The following is a 21,404-nucleotide window of genomic DNA, read 5'->3' as shown; positions in this document are numbered from 1 at the left end:
CGTCGCATCGTAAACCGGTTACGACAGCGAGTATTATAACATTGGTGTCAGAAGTGGGATCTTCGACCAGCGAATTACTACTCGTAGAAAAAGAACGCGATGTCAAAACTGTGTGGGTTGAACGTAGTTCAACTACGAGAAGAACTACAGAAACGAAGCCTTGTCACAAGTGGCAACAAAGAAGTAATGCTGATGCTCTCTCACGTCGACCATGTTTACCAGGATGCAAATATAGCTGTCGTCATGAAGAGAAGATACAATCGGAAGACATAAGAGCAACAACAATATCAGCGGACGACGGTTGGACACCGACGGATCTTGTTGATGCACAGTTTGCGGATGAGGACCTACAACATCTGATCACATGGAAGGAGGGCAAGCGACCGGACTGGCAAAGCATCTCAGAATATAGTGCCGTGTTAAAGGGTTATTGGGCTCAGTGGGACTCATTGTATTTGGAAGGGGATTTGCTGAAACGAAAATGGGAATCAGCTGATGGATCAAAACACCGCATGCAAGTTGTAATACCAAGAAGTAGAACGACCAAAATCCTTGATGAAATGCATGGCGGCCCTTCTGGGGGACATTTAGGAGTGAACAAGACCCTTAACAAAATACGAGAAGGATTCTACTGGCTTCACGTTAGAGAAGATGTAGAGAGCTGGTGTCGAAAATGTAACACATGCGCTTCAGTCAAAGGACCCAAAAAAAAGGCTAAAAAGAGCAATGCAAATCTACAACGTTGGTGTCCCCTTTGAACGGATTGCTATAGATATTGCTGGACCCTTTCCGGTATCAGATTATGGAAACCGTTACATTCTGGTTGTAGCGGACTATTTCAGCGAATGGCCTGAGGTGTTTCCAATACCCAACCAAGAAGCATGTACCGTCGCTGAGGAAATTGTACCCAATTGGATTAGTCGATATGGTGTCCCATTGGAACTCCACTCAGATCAAGGTCGAAATTTTGAGTCACAACTGTTTGGTGAAATGTGCAAGCTGCTGGGTATAAACAAAACTCGAACGACACCTCTTCACCAACAGTCTGACGGTATGGAGGAACGATTTAACTAAACCCTGATTGAACATCTGGCTAAAGTAGTCGACGAAAATCAACGGGATTGGGATCGTCATATACCATTGTTTCTTATGGCATACCGGAGTGCTATCCACACAACTACTGGAGAAACGCCATCAAAAGTTCTGTTTGGGACCACCTTAAGAACTCCAGCTGATGTGAAATATGGCGTACTACCTGAACCACACCAACCATTAACAGAATACGTGGATAATCTTCGACAGCGATTAAACCATATCCACCGTTACGTACGCCTTAAAATTATGAAAAACACGGAGGCGGCCAAAACCAGATACGACTTGAAAGGAAGCAGTGGCGGTTTTGCTGTCGACGAGTTAGTTTGGCTGTACAACCCACAGCGGAAGAAAGGACGTTCTCCAAAGCTCCAGCGAGGGTGGGAAGGACCTTATCAAGTCATCACCCGCTTGAATGACGTCGTCTACCGTATTCAGGAATATAGGAAGCCGAGAGCAAGAATGAAGATCGTTCATTTGGATAGACTGGCTCCGTACCATGCGGACACCGGAACGAAAGCTGTTCGGGACGAACAGAACTAAGAAGGGGGTAATGTTATAACCGTGATACCGAACGCACTGGATTTTAGCGTATTCTGGAATGTTCTAGTGACTGGAGCATTCTAGAGTATGCTAGAATCGGACCATCTGGAAGAATCTAGAAACGACGCTTGCGAAGAGTATATAAGCGCACGTCGCAAGAAGATTCGTGATTCGTGATATTCGCGATTAGTGATATTCGCGATTAGTGATATTCGCGATTAGTGATATTCGTGATTAGTGATATTCGTGATTAGTGATATTCGTGATTAGTGAAATTCGTGATTTCGTGAATTATTTAAAGCGATATTTGATTTGTTTGTTGACGTTGTCATAGCGATAGATTTTAAACAATTTAAAAGTTAATTGTTGCGTTAATTTGAATTTGCTAGAAATAAACGATTAGTTGATTTCTTCTGTAAATAAAGTTTAATAACTAATAACTGTTTGGAGTATTTTATTCAATCGAAGATTTGAACCCGTCGCATCGTAAATCGGTTACGACAGCGAGTATTATAACAATATTATTTTAACCGGTGATTTCAACGCACACATTGAAAGGGCTAACGATCTAGTACATGCCGCTAGTCTAATCGATGTCTTCGAAAATTTTTAGCTTCAGAATCATGTAAAAGAGCCTATGCACACACACATGGTGGTACACTGGATTTAATAGTTATTTCAGTTGACTTTCCTGTCCAAAACTGTATGGTATATACAAAGTGGAATCCATTTTGATCATGGTTTCATTAAAATTGTTTTATCAATGACTTGAAAATGTATGGCAAGTCAAATTATGGAATCGTTTGAATGATGATGATTTGATGATTTCGTTGAACTTGTTCTTAGCTTTGTGTCCAATCTATGCTAAAGTTTTGGTGATGCTGTCTTTTTTTCTTTAAATAAATTCATTATGTAGAAGTGGTAAATAAAGTTAAAAGTTTCAAATTGCTCATTAGTCTGTGTAGACATGATTATATTCATTGATTGATCTATACCATATATTTAGAACAAATATATAAGCCTCACAATATAAAATGAATCTCTGAGAGCTGTAAGGGGTAATTAGCATATTTGCAAGATCAAAAAGTCTGTGTAAATGCATTTTTAGATTGCTAAGTGTTTTAAATCAGGAATAATAAATTTATTAAGCAATCGTGTCATACATAAGTTAAATAAATGCAGATAATACTAAAGTGATTACATAATGGAAAATAATCACAGGCAGTGACAAGCATGAATGCCATGTTTAGTTGTTAAAACTCTCAAAAATATCAAGTAAGCAATATTTTTGCACAAGAGTGTAATTTGCAATAAAACAGGTACAATGAAACCTTTCAACAGTATATACATAACATACACACTTAGGAAAGTCCTTATTATCATTACATATACCATGTAAAAGTGTGCTGTAATAATTTTAGAATTTTGACCAAATAAATTAAATTTTATTCAACTACTATCAGTTGAAATTGTATGTAATATATTTTTTTCTTATTATGATGTATTATTATTTTGTTTTTTCATAACATTTTCAGAAGTTATATTTTATAAATATGCTATTTTAATATGTTAAATAAACATTATTATAGTGCACTTTGTACAACATATCAAAATTTAAACGTTGATCACAATTATTGTTTTTAATTATATCACTCAGTGTTATTTATTGTTGATTTTCTATATATTTATTTATGTTACATATAAAATATAAATACAAATGCTTTTAATCATTTTTAATATTATTCATCTAAAACTAAAATTTTTCAAAAGAGTTTTCAACTTTTATTAATTTTGAATTATATATCAATTTATTCTTTTTTAAACTTGACAAGAAACAATGACGCTTCTAAAAGAAAATCTTGTTTCTCACATTTTTTATTTTTATAAAAATATTTTAGATAATAATAAATAAACATGAATAATGAATTAGTACAGTAGTAGTTACTGGTAAACTCTTCTGTTGTTTACATAGAATAATATTGAAAACTTTAATTTTGGCTTCGCCCTTCATGACCAACCGAAGCGCTTCATTTTATTGTAATAAATTAATGAACAAATAATTTAAAAAATTATATTTTAAAATGTTTATTAATAATATTGATGCCAAACAAAATAAGGTCATATATTAAAATATAGATTAAATATAAATAAAATATACATTAAATTTAAATGTAATAGTTAAGCTGTGCAATCTCTTAAATGAAAGAGCTTTAATATAAAATGAAATTATTCTTTCCTTTTTCATTTTTTGCTCTTCCATTCTCCAATTACATTTATTTATATTTTTCATTAATAAAAATTTATCAGTTATTTAAGTTAAAAATGGCTGTATACCCCTCAGTTGAAAGAATTAAAATGGTGGAATTGATAGGTTGTATTTTGAAAACAAAAGATGGGGTGAGGTGGGCAAAAACAGCACAGTTTGATAGTGGCCACGATGATATGCCTCTGTCTTGCAGACATGAGGTTTACATACTTTTCAAGCTTAAACATTTTTTCTCCGTTAAATATAATGTGCAAATAAAATTACAAATAGTTCTCATGCTTATAACACATTTTAAAAATAAAAAATAATGATATTAGAATTTCATTAAAAATTACAAATATAAAAAAATGAAGCAATTTGGTAAAAAAAATTCACAAATTGGAAAAAATGAAGCGCTTTGGTTGGTCATGAATATTAATGAAGAGCAGAGCAAATTTAAAGTCTTCAATATTATTCTATGAATGTAAACAACAGAAACACCGTTTTGAGTTTACAAATTACTGTAGTAATTTGTACTTTTTAGTAATTGCAAAGTAAAAGTAAATAAAAATTCTGTACAAGTGTACACTGGGCAAAAGTTTACATTCCGAACTACAATGTTAAAATTTGTTTACATTTATGATTGTTTACATCACTATCTCTAATAGAGAGTTACAAAAGTGCCTCCCACTAATATGAAGAAAGTTGATTGAGATAAAAATAGAAGAATTTTAAAAACGTTTATATTGTATTTAAATATGTTAACATAGTAATATATTGATTAAAATAACAATATATATATATATATATTAAAATTTATTAAAACCAATTTATTAAAATAGTGCTCGTGGTTGTTCTCGTGGTTGTTTTAATAAGGTTACATTGAAAGATATGCCGACATCGTTGAGTAATATCATCTGCCTCCGACGCGACATCTCACTCATCGTAACAACACGAAACATATAGAACGAGCAATTTTATTATACTTCATTTTATCATTTCTTCTATTTTCAATTAATTTTCAATATTATTTTTTCACGACAACCTAACTTAACCCTGCCCCTAACCCTGACACATATACACACATCAACTTTACAAACATATACATTATACACATTATTTTACTAAATTATACGTGCAAATTATAATATACGTACAGATAACGTGTAATATACGTACAAATCATAATAAAATAAAATATATAATAATATTATAATAAAAACATATAAAAGGCAAAAGCGCATGCATCTATTTTAATCTCAGTGCACTTTTCGATTTTCAGTAGGAGGAGCTTATTTTACTCTCTATTAGAGATAGTGAATGTAAACAGATGTTGTAGTTCGAAATGTAAACTTATGCCTTACACTGTACTGTAAAGTTATTTTTTTTAAGAAAAAAAATTTTTCGTTGTTGGAAAGAAATCATCTTTTTTATGAATAAATATAAAATAAAAGAACTCACAGATAGCTTCTACTAACTAAAATTTAATTCAAAATGTCATGAATTAAATTTAAAAAAAAATATTGAAAACAAAAAAATGAATGTGCCTCACACCCAAAATTAAATTATTTTTTATTATTGGCAACAACATAAAAAAAACTTTTGTAAAACTTGGAAAAAATTAAAAACAGACTTGAAAAGCATTTTGAGGAGAGAGAAGTATATCTATCCATCTGCATATTAAAAATTAAAAAAACATATTTTATGTAAATTCGATCTTTCTTCAATTAATTTGAATTTATATTATTAATTAGCAGGATTAATAAAACTGTTAATAATTAATTGCAATGATTACACGGGTGCAGCCTATAAAAACAGTTTTGGTTGCATTAATTTTAAAATGATTATTTTTGTTTACTCAAAGAGCAATAACCTAAAATTGCGGTAAGCCAACAAACAGTTTCAATAATCTATTTTGTATAATATTTTATATTTTATTTTACATATATATGATCCACAAATTCATTTAAAACAAAAACATACAAGAATTAGGTATAAGAAATGATGATTGAATTTGAAAAGCGCATAGAAAAATACTTCAGAAAGAAAACAAGGAAGGCTCCATTGAGTGAAGAAAAAGAGTGCACAAAATTTGTTAAAGAAAATATGAATAAAAATTAAATGGAATAAAAAAAGTTAGTAGAGTAAGTATGTGAAAAATCAGTGGGGGAAAACTTAGAGGACGAGGAGAGGAATAAAGAAAGACAAAGAAACAATAAATAAAAATAAAGAAGGATAGAGAAAGAAACCTGTTTAGTGCCGTGCCAATTTTCGTTAGTGCTGGTCCCCCTTAAAATGTGTGACTAGGGGGGCTTGGAAAATGATATTCCCCAAATGCCACAAGAGACTTGAAATCTGCATTATCGTTAGTGCTATGTTAGTGTTCTTCAGTTCTGTAATTATTTTCGTTAGTGCTGGTCCCAAGTTTGAGAAATGCTAGCCTTCCAAATGTCGCTAGGGTTATTGCTCTTTAGTACGTTGTTTTTTTTCTCAAAGTGTAAAAAGGGTTAAGTTATTTCTTAACATTTAAACAGCCAATTCAATCGAATGCATATGAAACCTTAATATCTGCTAGCGAGAAGTTTATTTTCGTCTTTATTTGTACATCGCTATTTCAGTGACGTTCCACAGTCTCCAAACCAAACGACATGTACAATCGTACGCGGTATCACCGCATCGCACACGTAAGGCGCATAATTTCGAAAAACGCCTTTACCACTACACTATAGACCATAGACTTTGAATGGTTTAATGATATAAACCTATTTTAATTCAGAAAATAATGAAATCCATCTATCATCAACAACATAATCGTATAAAGAATTAATGAGTGGATATTGAAAAAATGGTGGCGATAAAATGTTTAAAAGGTTAAATGTTGGTAGGAGATTCGTTATTAATTAAGTTAATTAATTGGCTTACATTTTGATAATTTGAACAATCCGTTGGTTGAGGGTGGCTTTACCAAAATTTAATTTTGAAACTTGTATTTCAGTTTTCAATTGAATGTTCTGATAATTAATTTGTTTTGTTTGTTTTTTTCTTCGCACATACGATACGGTGAATAGCAAATAACTTATTGACATTGTTTGAAATGTTATCACGGAAGTAGCATTGTATCAGCTGTAACTGATTAAATTATAATTTATATTAAAATTTTATAATGTAATTCGTCCATGTAAGCCCAGGCTCTATTCCTTTCTGCCATATACACTGCCACTATAAGCCATAAGCCGCCGACGGCAAGTTCGTGATCGTTCGCAATCATAACTAGAGATAGAGAAACAAACCCGAACTCTATTGACGACCAAACTGAACCCGAACTCTACTGACAGCCGAACCGAACCGAACTTTGAAACTGCCCGGTACAGACCGAATCGAAGATACTCTGAATTAAATGCAATTGATAGTCAAAAAATATACTTTAACGCCTAATTTTAGGCTATTATAATTTTTAATTAAGCGTGAGGCATCTTGAAGAGGTCAATACTTTTCATTTACACAACTGATCATTGTGTTGGGAATTAATAAAAATATCTCATGCACTTCCGTTTTTAACACGAAGAGCAGGTTATCACGCTCCATACCGTGTACATAACACTAATATATAAATGCAGAAACATGAAACAATTTCTGTTTAATTCAAAAATTGTTTAAAAAAAGATGCCTAAAATATTTTTTTATACTTTTCATTTTGGCACTTTGTCAATTTTTATTATAAAGAATTAAAATAAATTGCTTCATTAACTTGATAAAAACGATACAGCTACTTATTCGAAATAATTGTTACACACGAATCATCAATCTATTTTCATTTTTCAACTTTGAGTCAGTTCTTTGAAGTTGTAGCGTTAAAGGAACGCTCTCTGTACAAACCACCTTGCCCTTGAATCTAAACGAAATTTGTTTAGGGTATAATCGTCTTCATTTTATTGTATATTATAAATACAAAACCAATTTTTCGATTCAACAATAACAATTGAAATATCAAGTGGTTAATTAAAGTATGAACTCAATTGTTTAATTATATGTCAAATCATTTTTAATGACCTGTTCAATAAAATTATAAAGGAAAGAAACCCATAATAAGAAAAAAAAGTTAATTTATAACACCACCTCGCCAACGTAAATGTTTTTACCAAATTGCCACTCAATCAACTTATCAAGATAAAATCTTTGTTCCAAGACACCTAAAATATTGTCGGATTGAAATCCTAAAAACTAACAATCTTCAATAATAAATAAAACACCACGAGCTAACGAAGGGATTTGTGCGGGCTATATAAGAAACTGCGATAACTATTTTGATAGGTATTGGGTCTACTGGTGAGTCCTCGATAGGGACGAAACACGTGTCCCTGTCCAAACGAATACTATTCTGTTCTTCTTCCGCGTGCCCTCTTGGTTCGGTGTTCTCAAAAATAAGCGCAACCACAACAATAAAATAATACTCAAAAATCAATAATCATTCGACATTTGGTTTACTCCGTTTTTTTTCTTTTTCTCTTTTGTATTTATTTAGTCATTAATAAAATTATTAAATAAATAATCTAGAATCAACATTTCATTTTTTATATGTAACCATTTTATTCAGTTAATATATTTTGTCTTGCATGTTTTAACGGATTCGATTTTTTAGGGATAAGTTGAAAATATAGGTAACTGGAGACGATTTCAATTAAAAATATTTTTACAACAAACATGCTAAGATTATCATGAGATACTGATTTTTTCTTATTAAATTTATTGACAACCGACAAAACTTTTAAGCAACTTGTATTCTCCAGAAAAAAATAGTTACTCAACGTCCTGAGAAAATTTTCAAGTCATTTGTAGAAGAGGAACTCGAAATTCACACTGCAGTCTGTTCACTGATTTGGGCTTCATGTAGAGTTGTATTGTTATATTAATAATATAAGGAATTAATCGTTGTAGATGACTTTTTATTGTTCAAAATATTATTGATTAAGTCCATTTTGATTTCACATCGTTTTTTGATTTTTTAAAAATGTTTTGATATGACAGTTTTTGAGCTGTACGTTTTTTAGATGTAAAAAAAATTTCTAATTTTTTGTATTCTTTTAAGTTTTTATTTATTGGGGGTTCTGATTAATTTTTTGTTTAACTTACTTTTGATTTTTGACAGATTCATAATTTTAGTTGTTATCAAAAAAATTTATTTCTGCTCGATTGAACAGGTTTCAAAGGTGCAAATGTATCGAGAACTCTGTTGAAAACATTTAATAACAAATTTAGACTCTTGTCAACATCATTATCATTGAAGATTAACTTCCAATTTTCTCTTGCTAATTCATCTTTAATTTTTTAACCAGATGACGTTGTGAGTTTTCTTCCTGAACTACACACTGATGCTTTCTGTGTATTGACACTTTGCATGACATTAGTTATTGTGAAGATTTGAAAATGATCTGACAGATCATGCCGCTGACGATTATCGTAGATGTTGGTGAAAACATTATCAATCAAACTGACAGTGGTTGATATTGGTTTTGTTGGTACTGTTATAAGTGAAAAAATATTGAAATCTTGAAAAATGTTTTCAAAGTTTAGTTCAGCAGTATTGTTACAATTTTAGTCAATATTAAAATCGCTCAGAATATAAGAAGGTTTATTAAAATGGACAACATTCCCTAAAATGATTTTAAAAACTGTGCATATCTGAATTTGAGGGTCTATACAAAATAGCAATTTTATCCTATTCTTACTGCCAGAAAAACAAATTGATATTTTGACGGATATTTTTCTTACTGCCAGAAAAACAAATTGATATTTTGACGGATAAAATTTCCAAAGAGTTTGAATTAGAATTGCAATCTTCAATCTCGTTTTCCAAATCACTTTTTAAAAACATGCCTGCGGTTGCAGAAAATTTGAATGGAAACGTTTTTAAGGACAACATGAACTTATCTAATTTGTTAGTTAAGCTCTTTGCATTAACATGCAACATTGAAAAAGCATTTTCTAAATAGTTTTCATCAAATTTATTAATAATTTCACTAATACTTTCAAGATTGTAATAAAAACATTTGTTTAGTGAACTGATATTTAAACAATTTTCAAAATTCAGCATGTTAGCCATCGTAAATTGCATTTGTTTTTAAGCAAGATTTAATTTTGGATTGAAAATTATTATTATGGGCGAGTCCCATAACGGGACTTCGCCGTGCTCACAAGGTGCCTCCATTTTAAGCAATCATGAGCAAGTCTCCAGGCCGAGTAAGGACCGTAGTTGATGAGGGGTAAGGTCCTACTTTACTGATCGGATTTATGACTGTTTTGAATGGCCGCGCGATCGAGTCCAGTCCGGTGGCGGTCGGTCTATGACAGCTTTTAAAGCCTGGTAATGATCCTTCATGGGACTGGCACGAGCTATGTGACCAAAAATGTTTAGACGACACCTGAACAGAAATTAGGGAATGGGGGACTGCTGTGTTCTTGCTTCAACGTTGGTGACGCGATCGCGGTAGGTCAGACAAAAGATTCTGTGCAAGCACCATTGATATGTAGCGTCTAGCCTCTTTAAATGAGCGCCCGTAGTTGACCACGCCTCGCATCCATAAAGCTGCACGAGAATGATGTATGCGTCATACAATCGAACTTTGGTCGTCACCGGATCGCCAAGAGAGATTGTCTGAGTTTTCATTTTGTCCCAGTTGATTTCTAAACCAAAAGCAAAAGGCTTTGCCTCCTCGGACATAGTAGAGCCAACGACAGTATAAAAAACATCTCGCATCTCAGCCAGCAGAGTGACATCATCTACATAGTCCAGGTCCGTGAACACCTCCATGCCGATTGTGGCGCCGAGCATATTTTTGTGTACGAAACGCTTCATGATCCAAGCCATTGGAGCCAAGAACTCATCCGGCGCAAGTATACACCCTGTCTGACACCGCTGTCAATCTTGAACCACTGAGAGTATCACCCCTCCAATCTAACACAACTCAAGGTGTGGGTGTATATTGCCTTAAACAGTTTTACCAGGTGATCGGGGTTGCCCAAACCCCGGAACAACAGCCACATAGCATCCCCTGCTGACTGAATCAAAAGTCGCTTTCAAGTCAACGTTGGCAATCCAGAAAGGTCTACCAAATTCACGTCTGGTCTGTAAAAGGAGTAAGAGCGTAAATATCTTGTCGATGGTAGACCTACTAGGCGTGAAGCCACTTTGCTCTCCACGGTGCCGAGACAGCAAGAGAGGATGGATGCAATCAAGAAGGACACGGGCAAACACCTTGCCTGGAAGTGAAGTCTCTATAGTTTTTACATTCACGGCGCAATCTTTTACCCTTGTAAAACGGAATGATGATAATTTTCCTCCAATCATCCGAGACCGCACCGGACTGCCACACCCGGGTGATAACGGAGTGCATCCAACTAGCACACATAAGTCTACCTGATTTAAGCATCAGAATTTAAGGATGAATGATACACAGGCCCGGTGCCTTGCCGCTTTTTAGCGTTCCTATAGACAAGACAATCTCAGCTACGGAAAGGGGTTCAGTGTCAACCCCAGAGTCCGAGGCAGCAAATTCAGCAAAATCCAGCAATTTTTGCGAGGACGCCGACATTGGGCAGTTGAGCAACTGGCTGTAGTATTACCGCCATTTCTTTAGCTTTCCTCTTCCGTTGCTAATCAACCGGCCAATATCAGTTGAAACAGCCGGGGTTGTCTATTTAATTTTTCGAAAATGACAAAAAGCGTCCATGGTCCATCCATCTATCAAATATCAAAGCTACTTCACCATCCGTCGCCAGTTTGTCCATCCATCCGTTCAGCAAGGCTACTTCACCATCCGCTGCCGTTTGTTCGCTCAAGCCTGATGATCCCTACGCAGCTGTCTCCTGCACTTCCCACGTAGAGAGCGGGCGACTTCTTTCATGCCACTAAGTCTAGCCTGCGTTTCGTTTCAATCAGTCGCCTTGTTGCGGTTGAGATCCATTCATGACGCATGGGAACAGCATGACCAAGAAACATACCAGCCGTCTTGGTCATTGCATCACGAAATGAATCCCACTAAGAGTGCTCATCTTCAGAAGCAGTAACGAAAAACTTCTCCACCTCGGCCGCGTATGTTGCGGCAGTGACGTTATATCCGTATAAAACGGATATTGAATCTAGGGGTAGGTCTTGTTTTAACCACAATGCCCTGAAGGGAGATGGCTAGGATGGATGGGAGATGCCCACCACCGGAAAATGATCAGTATCAAACTCCATGCCACGATATACACGACAGTTACGAATCAACCGCCACCTGCTATGACCCTCAGCTGGGCCCGACCACAGTATATTGAAATCAGCAACACGCAGTTCTCCAGTGCCATGCCATGAAACTTCCTGCAGGCCCATAATGCATATACCGTATCGCGACAATTCGTCCACGATTGAAAATTCATTTACGAATGATGGAGCGTTCGGACCACTACTCCGGATCCATAATAGCAAACATTTGATCTTGAGGGACACAGAGCCTGAAACTAGTGCTGCCATTCATCGGATTTGTTTGTTCGGTTGTTAAATTTGTTTTTTTCATTATCGGTAAAACTAAAATAAGTTTAATGGCAAAATTGGTAAGGTGATTGACGATTACGTCAGTTTTAGTGAAGTTTAAGTTGCCTAAATAAATTATAGATTTTTTGACATGTGGTTGATCAGCTTTTAATCCAATATCCGATGTTGATTTGCCTGTAAACTTTTTGACAATGTTGAATTGTTGAAGTTTAGTCGTGTTTGAAACAGTTTGTTTCGTTTTTTACCATAAAGAACAACTTAGTAACCGGTGTCACTCTCGTTGGTTGTTGTGTTGGATTGCTTGCGATTTAAAGCTGAACTTTCACTTTTCTGACTATCTGAGAAAATTTTTTTCTCACAATTCATACAATTCGTTTGTATGACAAGTCTTGTTAACTAAAAACGTGTTTGCTGAAACTAAAGGTTGTGTACAGCTTTCATTGCACCTAATTCTGTCATTTGTAAACAAATTATTTTTGTCGTATTAATATATTCTTGGAACAAACTTTCCAGTTTTGAAAATATGCTATCCAAATTCCTTATTAGCCTACATTGAATAATTTTCACTCGGAATTCTTTCCACATTAAAAACAGTGAAAATAGGCATCAATTGACGCTAATTTTCACTTTTTATTATTTCTAACAATTCAAATGTATTATTTAGATTTTCTATTGTGGAGTTACCATTTGTTGAAAATTTTATTTTGTTCTTCTTCACTATTTCCAGTTCGCATTGAAGAAGTGTTTGAGCAAAAACAATTTTGGAAGCATATAGAAATCAATTACAAAATTTTTTCATTTATCAACGTTAGTTTTTTTGACATTTTTTTTCAAAAACCATAATAATTCACATATCAAAATTTTTCGACCATCGACCATGTTTGGATAGGAGTGGAGTATCAATGGTATGATATATATGATTATGATCCATTTATGAACGCACTAATTAAAAAAATTTCAGAAACACTATCAAATAAAATTGCTCAAACAATAATAGGCATGAAATGAACAAAATAATGACAAACCAGTGCAAGTTCAAGCATAAAACATAACAACATTATTAAACCAGAGAAAACAATTTTTTATAGTCAATTCACAAGAAAAATAAAAATGTTTTCAGTCCTTTTGAAAAACCATTTGATGATAATCCTGGGTTTATTCGAGACAACTGTTCCATAAGGCTGGTCCAGATGAATAGATCCGATGAGGCCCGATATGAAGGTTAGTGGCTGGAACCACCAAGAGATTCTGGTCACAGGATTTTAAGTTAACTTTAGAGAGACCAGATGTTTTTCAATAAATTTTTCCTGTAAATACTTAGGAGCATTATCATTAAGTGCTCTGTGCACCAGTACTGAAATCTAGAAGATAATTCTCTTCTCGACAGGCAATCAATGTAAGTTTTTGAGTATAGAAGTCACATGTTGACATCTCAGGCCCCCAACCACAACCCTTGCCGCACAATTCTGTATAGACTGTAAAATAATAATTGATTTGTGAAGCAATCCATAAAACAAACCATTACAATAGTCGATCGTCGAGTGTACCATACAAATGCATGGACCAAGGTGTGTAATGAGAAGGTATCTAAAACACCACGAATTTGATTAATTCTTCTGATATGGAAAAAGCAGCTTCTAGATAGTGTCTTTATGTGTTGTCTCATTGTTAAAGTTTTATCAACCACAAAACCCAAATTAACGGCACTGTCACAAAATGTTATTACCTCATCATTAACAGTGATTGACCTCAATCCAAGTTTCAACAATTGCTACCAAGTTCCTATTGGTAGTAGTTTTGTTTTATACTGATTTAATTTTAAACCACTTTTTGTCATCCAGCAATCTATTATCACAGTCGGAAATGAATCTACAGTAACATTGACCACAATCTGTATATCATCCGCATATGCATGACATGAAAACCGGAAAGATTCAATTACCTTCAAAACTAACCCTAACACCAAAACTGAGCTGACATCGGACATTTTACTACCAAACAATACCTGCTAAGTTCTATTTATCAAATAAGATTCCAACCAAATCAGAACCATTCCAAAGATACTGAAACATACACACAACCGTTTCAGAAGAATTTTATGATAGACGCAATCAAACGCCGAATTCATATCAAGAAAGCTAATTAATAATGGCCAATCAATTAATAATATATTCTTAGTATCAATAGCTGAATAAACTTTAGAAAGAACATGAAGTAGCGCTGTCTCTGTAGAATGAAACTGCCTGAAATCCGATTGATGAGCAGGTAGCAAATTGATATTTTTCAAGTGGGTAATAATTTGTTTGGCAACGACACATTATATAACTTTGGAGATAAAGCATAAATAAAAAATTGGCCTGTAGTTGCCTTATCAGTTGCATCCAGATTGTTTTTTTAATACAGGCAACACGATGGCGTGTTTGCATTGTAATGGAAAATTGCCCAACCTTAAACATAGGTTTACTAAACTTGTCAAAAATAGAGCAAACAGATTGATTTCTTTTTGATGATAAATGTCAGAAAAATAACCTGCTGACAAGAGTTAGTCGGTGAGTTCTGGAATTACCTTTTTAATATCATCATCAGTAACAACCTCAAGCTCTGGTACATCAAAATCTAAAAAATTCAAAGTTCCAGTATCCTGCTTCACATTAAGTAATTTTTCAATAAAGTAGTTCATGAATTGATTAACAGTCAGTTTTTCAGTCACATCTAACCCTTTCATTACGACTCCAACATAGAATTGCATTTGTAACTTTCCAGAGACTATTAGAACTGTTTTTGTTTTCATTAACGATTTTAACCCAAAACAGATGGCGCTTATCAGCAAACAGTTTTTATTTATTTTTCAATACAGATTTCCACTCATCACGATGATTGATTAGCAGACTTTTTCTAAAAAATTTTTCCTTTTTCCGGCAACAACATTTCATACGGATGTATTCATCATCAAATCAAGTAGCCATCCGATCTCGTCTTGTCAGAGCTGTTCGAAATGAAGCAACAATATTGGCAATTTTGACTGTTTCAATGTTAAATAACTAAATTTCTTAATCAACATTATCACCCATACACGGTCATGATATTGGAGATCCAAGAAAGACTTTAATAAATTCGCTGTTGTTTACACGAGTCCACGATCTGACCGATTTTATTATAAGATGAAAGTGACCACGATTAATTGACAGACTCACTTTAATAAAACCGTTATCTGAGTAGTTTCCCCTTGGATAGATTTTGCAATCCAATACCGGAAAATATGATTATGTAACCACTGGATTCAATGTTCCGCCATGAAAATGAGTTGGTTCATTTTCATGAGTAACCAGCTAATAATTTTCAAAAACATTTCTTACAGCAACAGCGTGTGGATCACCGTTTTTTCTACATGTATATTGAAATCACCTGCTAGCATTATCTGAGAATTTAATACAGTTATATTATCCAAGATGGCTGTTAGTTCGTCAAAAAAAGAGACAGATAGTTGAACAAAGCTAGGCCGATACATGGCAAGCAGAATAAAACCCCGTCGACCAAGGGCCAACTTGACAGCCTATATCTCAAACGTAGTAACCACCGACAGGTTAACTTTTTTTATACTTGAAGGAAGAGCCAAAAAATGCTATTAGTTCCTTATGAAACGGATCATATATATATATATATATATATATATATATATATATATATATATATATATATATATATCATACATAGTTATACGTAATATAAGTTATTTGTAAGTTTCAAACATTTCTTTGTTTTTATATTATGTTTGATCAACTATTAAGAATTGTTAATAGCATAAAATAACTATATATATTTTCATTTCTTTTAACTGTGAATTAATATTAATGTTATGTTAACCATGTTATGTCAAAAGCTTGATTTTAAATGCTTTAAAACCTTAGTGAATTCCTGACTTTTCAAAAAAAATGAAGTTGGCATTGTGTGAACATTTGGACTTATAGATCCATACGAACTGTTTGATGTTCTGTATCGCGGGTTAGCTTCTACTTTCCCATAACCTTTGAAGCAATCTTTTAAGATGTTTTCATTAAAATTAAATAATCTACCAAAAAGATGTATAAACCTATAAATAAATATATCGGAGCCTGAATTTTTTAAATGGCCAGAACGAAAGAACGAAATTGTATATTTTCTTCCGACTCGCCGGAAAACAGTACTAATTTAATAAAGAAACATTTTTCATTCGGACATTTTTTTAAACCGTGTGTTTTAGAAGATAAATATGTTTAAGTAAATAAATCAAAATATCTTACCCGGGTTGTCGAACCTCTCAGGAATTTTTCCTCTGGTTTGATAATAATCGGTCGTTTTCGCCCCGACTGCTATATTGGGTAGTCTCCAATTGTTTGCTTCTTTGTCGTCGAAATTCTGAAAATTAAATTTGTTTAATTGAAAATATCGTGAAAGTTTAAATAAACTTGTTTCATTGTTTACATTATTTGGAGAAAACATATCAAATTAATAAACGTTTTTAAGATATCTTCTATCTAAAGACAGTTAAAATTCAAATAATCATCGTGTAAATAAATTTAATTGTTTATTTAATTTTTTGAAGCGTTTTTTTAAATTAATTTTGCATTAAAATGTTTAAATCGCAACTTTTTAAAGATAAAAAAAGTTTAATAATTCTCTATGCAATAAATTTGAATAACACTCATTAAAAAAACTAAAAAAAACCCAATTAAAATTTATTTAGTTGTTAAAATTTATTGCTATAACTCTATTATATTTTTTCATATAATAATTTAATTAAGTCTACATACTTATTAATTATTGCGTTGTTATTAGAAAATTTCAATCACCTCCTTTATTGTAAATAAATAGAGCATTTTAGTAAAAAAAATCATTTTAAAATCAGTTTAATATCTTTAATTTTTTTACTTTAATTGCCATTACGGTAAAATCCAACTTTCCTAAATCTGAGCTAGTTGGAATTAAATAGACATTGTCGTGTAAGTAAAAAAATCATTCTTAACCGGGTTTTCGAACCCCTCAGGAACTTTTCTTCTGGTTTGACAACGATAGGTCGTTTTCGCACCGACTGCTATATTGGGAGATCTCCATTTGATTGCATCGATGTTGTTGCAATTCTGAAAATTAAATAAGTACATTTAAAAATTGCGTGAAATTTTAATAAAACTTTTTTCATCATTTACATCGTTTGGGGCAGCATATCAAGTCTTGGCAGACGAGATGGCTCAGTGGTTCAAATGCGCGCTGAGTCAAACATCTCAATGGCTATATACTCAGCGTATATGATGCGGTGCTTGCGGGTGCATATAAAATACATGTGTGTGTCAGAGCTGCAATAATAAAAAAAAGTAAATAAACCTGTTAACGATATTTTCTGAAAGATCCAATTATGAAGACTGGGATAACATCAACAGCTGGATAACATCAACAGCTGCACAACTTATAAAATTCTTCGGATCAAAGATAAGCTGGAAAAAAAATAACTGGAATATCTGTACAGCGATTTTTTGGCTGACAAAGTTTGCCGATTAGTAGGACTATAGCGGAAGTGTTCGGCCATTTTACGAAATTATTTCCTTGTGGTGATTTATTTGTTTTTGTATTGCATGATATGCAGGCCATAAAGTGTGTCGTTGTCGGGGACGGGTTAGTTGTACAAGTTGTTCGTTTGTTTCATTAATATTGTCTTTGTGTATTTTTCCGTTTCGTAGCTTTAAATATTTCTATCGTTAATTAAGCAGTTAAGAGTTGAGTGTTGAGTTGGTGGCTGAACTTTTTATAAAAATTTTACTTAGCTTTTTTTAGCTAGAATCTGGAAGGTAGGTAAGCGTAACGTAAGGCATCAGATTGGACTCATGAATTGCCTAGCTATGTCTAAATGTTTACAATACAAAATTTGCTCTTGTCATGAACAGTCATGGATGGTTTTTGTATTGGTCAATCAATGTGTCCCAGTGACAGTTTGTGTTGGCCTAATAATCTCTAACTAAGTTGTGGCATATGTATATTATTAATTTATAATTTTAGATTAGATTATTTAAATTTTAAACAACTAATTCAAATTTAATATTCTATTTCTCTCTATTTTACTACTATAATTATAATATTATATTTTGTTAAATTATTTTTGAAGGGCTGTTGGTAAGACATGTTTGTTAACCATCTCTATTTCACTACTATAATTATAGTATTATATTTTGTTATATTATTTTTAAAGGGCTGTTGGTAAGACATGTTTGTTAATCAGCTACACTACAAATGCATTTCCTGGGGAGTACATACCGACAGTGTGAGTAACATTCTAAATAACTTTTACTCTTTACTAAATTTTTTTAATAGTTTATCCTAATAATCATAAATAAAGTTCTGAAGGAAAATGGCAGTATTTATTTATGTTTGATTTTGTTTTAAATCACAGAGTCCTTAATTTACTAATTAATACAATGAAAAAATTAGTTATATCATATACAGTTGTTTTTAATATTTTTTAGTTTTGACAATTATTCTGCCAATGTGATGGTAGACGGCCGACCAATCAACTTAGGTTTGTGGGACACAGCTGGTCAGGAAGATTACGATAGACTCAGACCACTTTCCTATCCTCAAACAGTTTGTAATTTTTACAATGGAATTTATTCTTGGTAATAGGGATATTGAAAACACAGATGCATTTGACATCGGCGTTGGAGTTCACCAAGGCTCGATTCTCAGTCCACTGTTATTTATAACTGTGATGGAAGAAATCACAAAACCGATATGCACTGGTGACATTTGGAATCTAGTATATGCTGATGATATCGTTTTAACAGCCACGTCTTAGCAGAATGCAGCACAAATGTTTGAAGATTGGAACACCAGACTCGCCGATCATGGATTCAACATCAGTCAGCAAAACCAAAGCAATGAACACTGGTGAACCCATCCAATCCACAGCTACTGGACGATGGCCCTGTTCAGTTTGTAAAGCTGGTGTAGGTAACAATTCAATCAAGTGTCAGCAGTGTAACCAGTGTGTCACAAACGTTGTTCAAAAATAATTGGTAGTTTATCTAAGATGTCCAATTTTGTTTGTCCTGCTTGCATCAATCCACAACAACAAATTCGAAATAGCACTGTTTTTGAAGCCATTAAAATAGAGAAAGTCACATCGTTTCAATATCTAGGGGATGTTCTGAATTGTACTGGAACAGCTGAAGCTGCCGTTCGAGCACGCATACGTGCAGCCTGGAATAAATGGCATCTCCTTGCCTCTATATTGATGCGGCGTGACATCCCACTACCACTACGATCAAGACTTTATAAATCTGTGATACGTCTGGTGTTGTTATATGGTGCAGAAACTGGCCAATGACAACCAAACTGGAACAACAACTTCAACGAACCGACATGAAAATGCTCCGATGGATGCAACGAATTAGTCTGAAGGACCACATCAAATCTACCGAAATCCTGCGTCGTGCTGGTTTAGATGATATAAAGGACGAATGCCGGCAACACCGTCTGAGGTGGTTTGGTCATGTCAAACGAAGTGGAAACAGTGCCATAACTTTTCTTGCAGCCGTCCAAAGAAGTTCTGGTGGCAAACAATCGAGCAAGACATGAAAGCTCTAAATTTAAATGAAATGGATACAACTGATCGTCTAATTTGGCGCAAAAAGTTGATGGCAAAGAAAACAACGTCCTACCTCGGGAAACCAGGTCTCTGGACGCAAAACGAAGATTGATTGATTGATAATATGATATTTATGCAATAGAATTTATGCTGAAGCATCTGTATCAGTGCATAATTATATCTCGTTAATGTTAAATAATGTTTGATTTAGTAAAATCAAATGAAAAGTTTATTTGACATCGTTGTTGTTTTTTTACAGTTATGTAATCATATCATTGAAGGTTATTTGTTTTTTACTTGTATTAGTTCATTGATAGTAATGCACAGTGGACACACGTACATACCTTCACAAAGCATTTTCATTTATGTTCTTATCACCTAATGTGAATAGTTCTTTAAATTGTAGACTACGTCGAATATTTCCAGGGTGTTTTTGTTAATTCATGAATATTTTGATGAACGTTTATTAAAATTGAAAATAATTTGATTTTTGAATATTAACAGGATGTCTTTCTGATCTGCTTCTCTTTAATAAGTCCTGCATCATTTGAAAATGTCAGAGCCAAGGTATTTCAGTCAATTTGTTTGCTTTTTGATAGTGAAGCATGTTTTGAAAATGGTTGACGTCTTTTTATTAAAATTATTTTAAATGGTGTCAACAGTTTTTAAAATAATTATCAGTGGTTTCCTGAGGTGAGCCACCACTGTCCACAAACACCAATCGTGCTGGTGGGCACAAAATTGGATCTGCGTGAGGACAAGGAAACTATTGACAAGTTGAAGGACAAAAAGTTATCACCGATCACCTACCCACAGGTTATCATTTGTCAGCATCATGCCTCTCACTGATTAACAGCTTCTCTCTTAGAATTAGATTATTTTTTTTTTGTGTTGTCCATTAATTTAAACTGTTGATGTGTTTTTATTGGATAGGCTGGGTGTCTGCTATTATTTATTTGAGCATATCAATTATTAACCAATAAATTTAAGGAGCTATTTGCTGGTAGGTGATGTTTATTAATGGAACCAATGCGAATCATGCACACATTCAGGGTTTAGCAATGGCAAAGGAAATACAAGCAGTGAAGTATCTTGAATGTTCTGCACTAACACAAAAAGGATTAAAGACTGTATTCGACGAAGCCATCCGAGCTGTCCTCTGTCCCAAACCAAAACCTAAACAAAAAAGACCTTGTACCCTTTTGTAATTATATGTCCATTATGTATCATTGTTTCATACGTTCTATTATAATATATATTTTTCCCATTGTCTACATAAATATTTATAAATGATTATGTTTTGCATGCATTTGTATAAATAGACATCGTTCATTTATTCATTCATTCATAAATTACCATGCATATGTTTGTTGCAAAATAAA

At 33.4% G+C, this 21,404-nt stretch overlaps 3 protein-coding genes across 3 annotated transcripts; 1 reads left to right on the top strand and 2 right to left on the bottom strand.

The window, feature by feature from the left end:
* Window positions 1–10,086: 10,086 nt before the first annotated feature.
* On the bottom strand, window positions 10,087–12,248 carry HELRODRAFT_164250 (hypothetical protein; the record flags this gene model as incomplete). The annotated part of the gene is made up of 3 exons (XM_009029235.1): window positions 10,087–10,299; window positions 11,961–12,048; window positions 12,154–12,248. 3 exons carry the CDS (start codon window positions 12,246–12,248, stop codon window positions 10,087–10,089), a joined length of 396 nt encoding a protein of 131 aa, XP_009027483.1.
* Window positions 12,249–15,617: 3,369 nt separating this feature from the next.
* HELRODRAFT_164249 (hypothetical protein) lies at window positions 15,618–17,548 on the bottom strand (the record flags this gene model as incomplete). The annotated part of the gene is made up of 5 exons (XM_009029234.1): window positions 15,618–15,684; window positions 15,767–15,828; window positions 16,314–16,447; window positions 16,691–16,805; window positions 17,414–17,548. 5 exons carry the CDS (start codon window positions 17,546–17,548, stop codon window positions 15,618–15,620), a joined length of 513 nt encoding a protein of 170 aa, XP_009027482.1.
* A 473-nt stretch (window positions 17,549–18,021) lies between these two features.
* HELRODRAFT_69003 (hypothetical protein) lies at window positions 18,022–21,230 on the top strand (the record flags this gene model as incomplete). The annotated part of the gene is made up of 6 exons (XM_009028993.1): window positions 18,022–18,056; window positions 18,628–18,699; window positions 18,902–19,019; window positions 20,527–20,589; window positions 20,704–20,838; window positions 21,075–21,230. 6 exons carry the CDS (start codon window positions 18,022–18,024, stop codon window positions 21,228–21,230), a joined length of 579 nt encoding a protein of 192 aa, XP_009027241.1.
* Between the last annotated feature and the right edge of the window lie 174 nt (window positions 21,231–21,404).

This window comes from Helobdella robusta (genome assembly GCF_000326865.2).
Source record: "Helobdella robusta unplaced genomic scaffold HELROscaffold_6, whole genome shotgun sequence".
Classification (NCBI taxonomy): domain Eukaryota; kingdom Metazoa; phylum Annelida; class Clitellata; order Rhynchobdellida; family Glossiphoniidae; genus Helobdella; species Helobdella robusta.
Note: the sequence above shows the minus strand (reverse complement) of the source record. Positions and strands in the feature narration are given on the sequence as shown.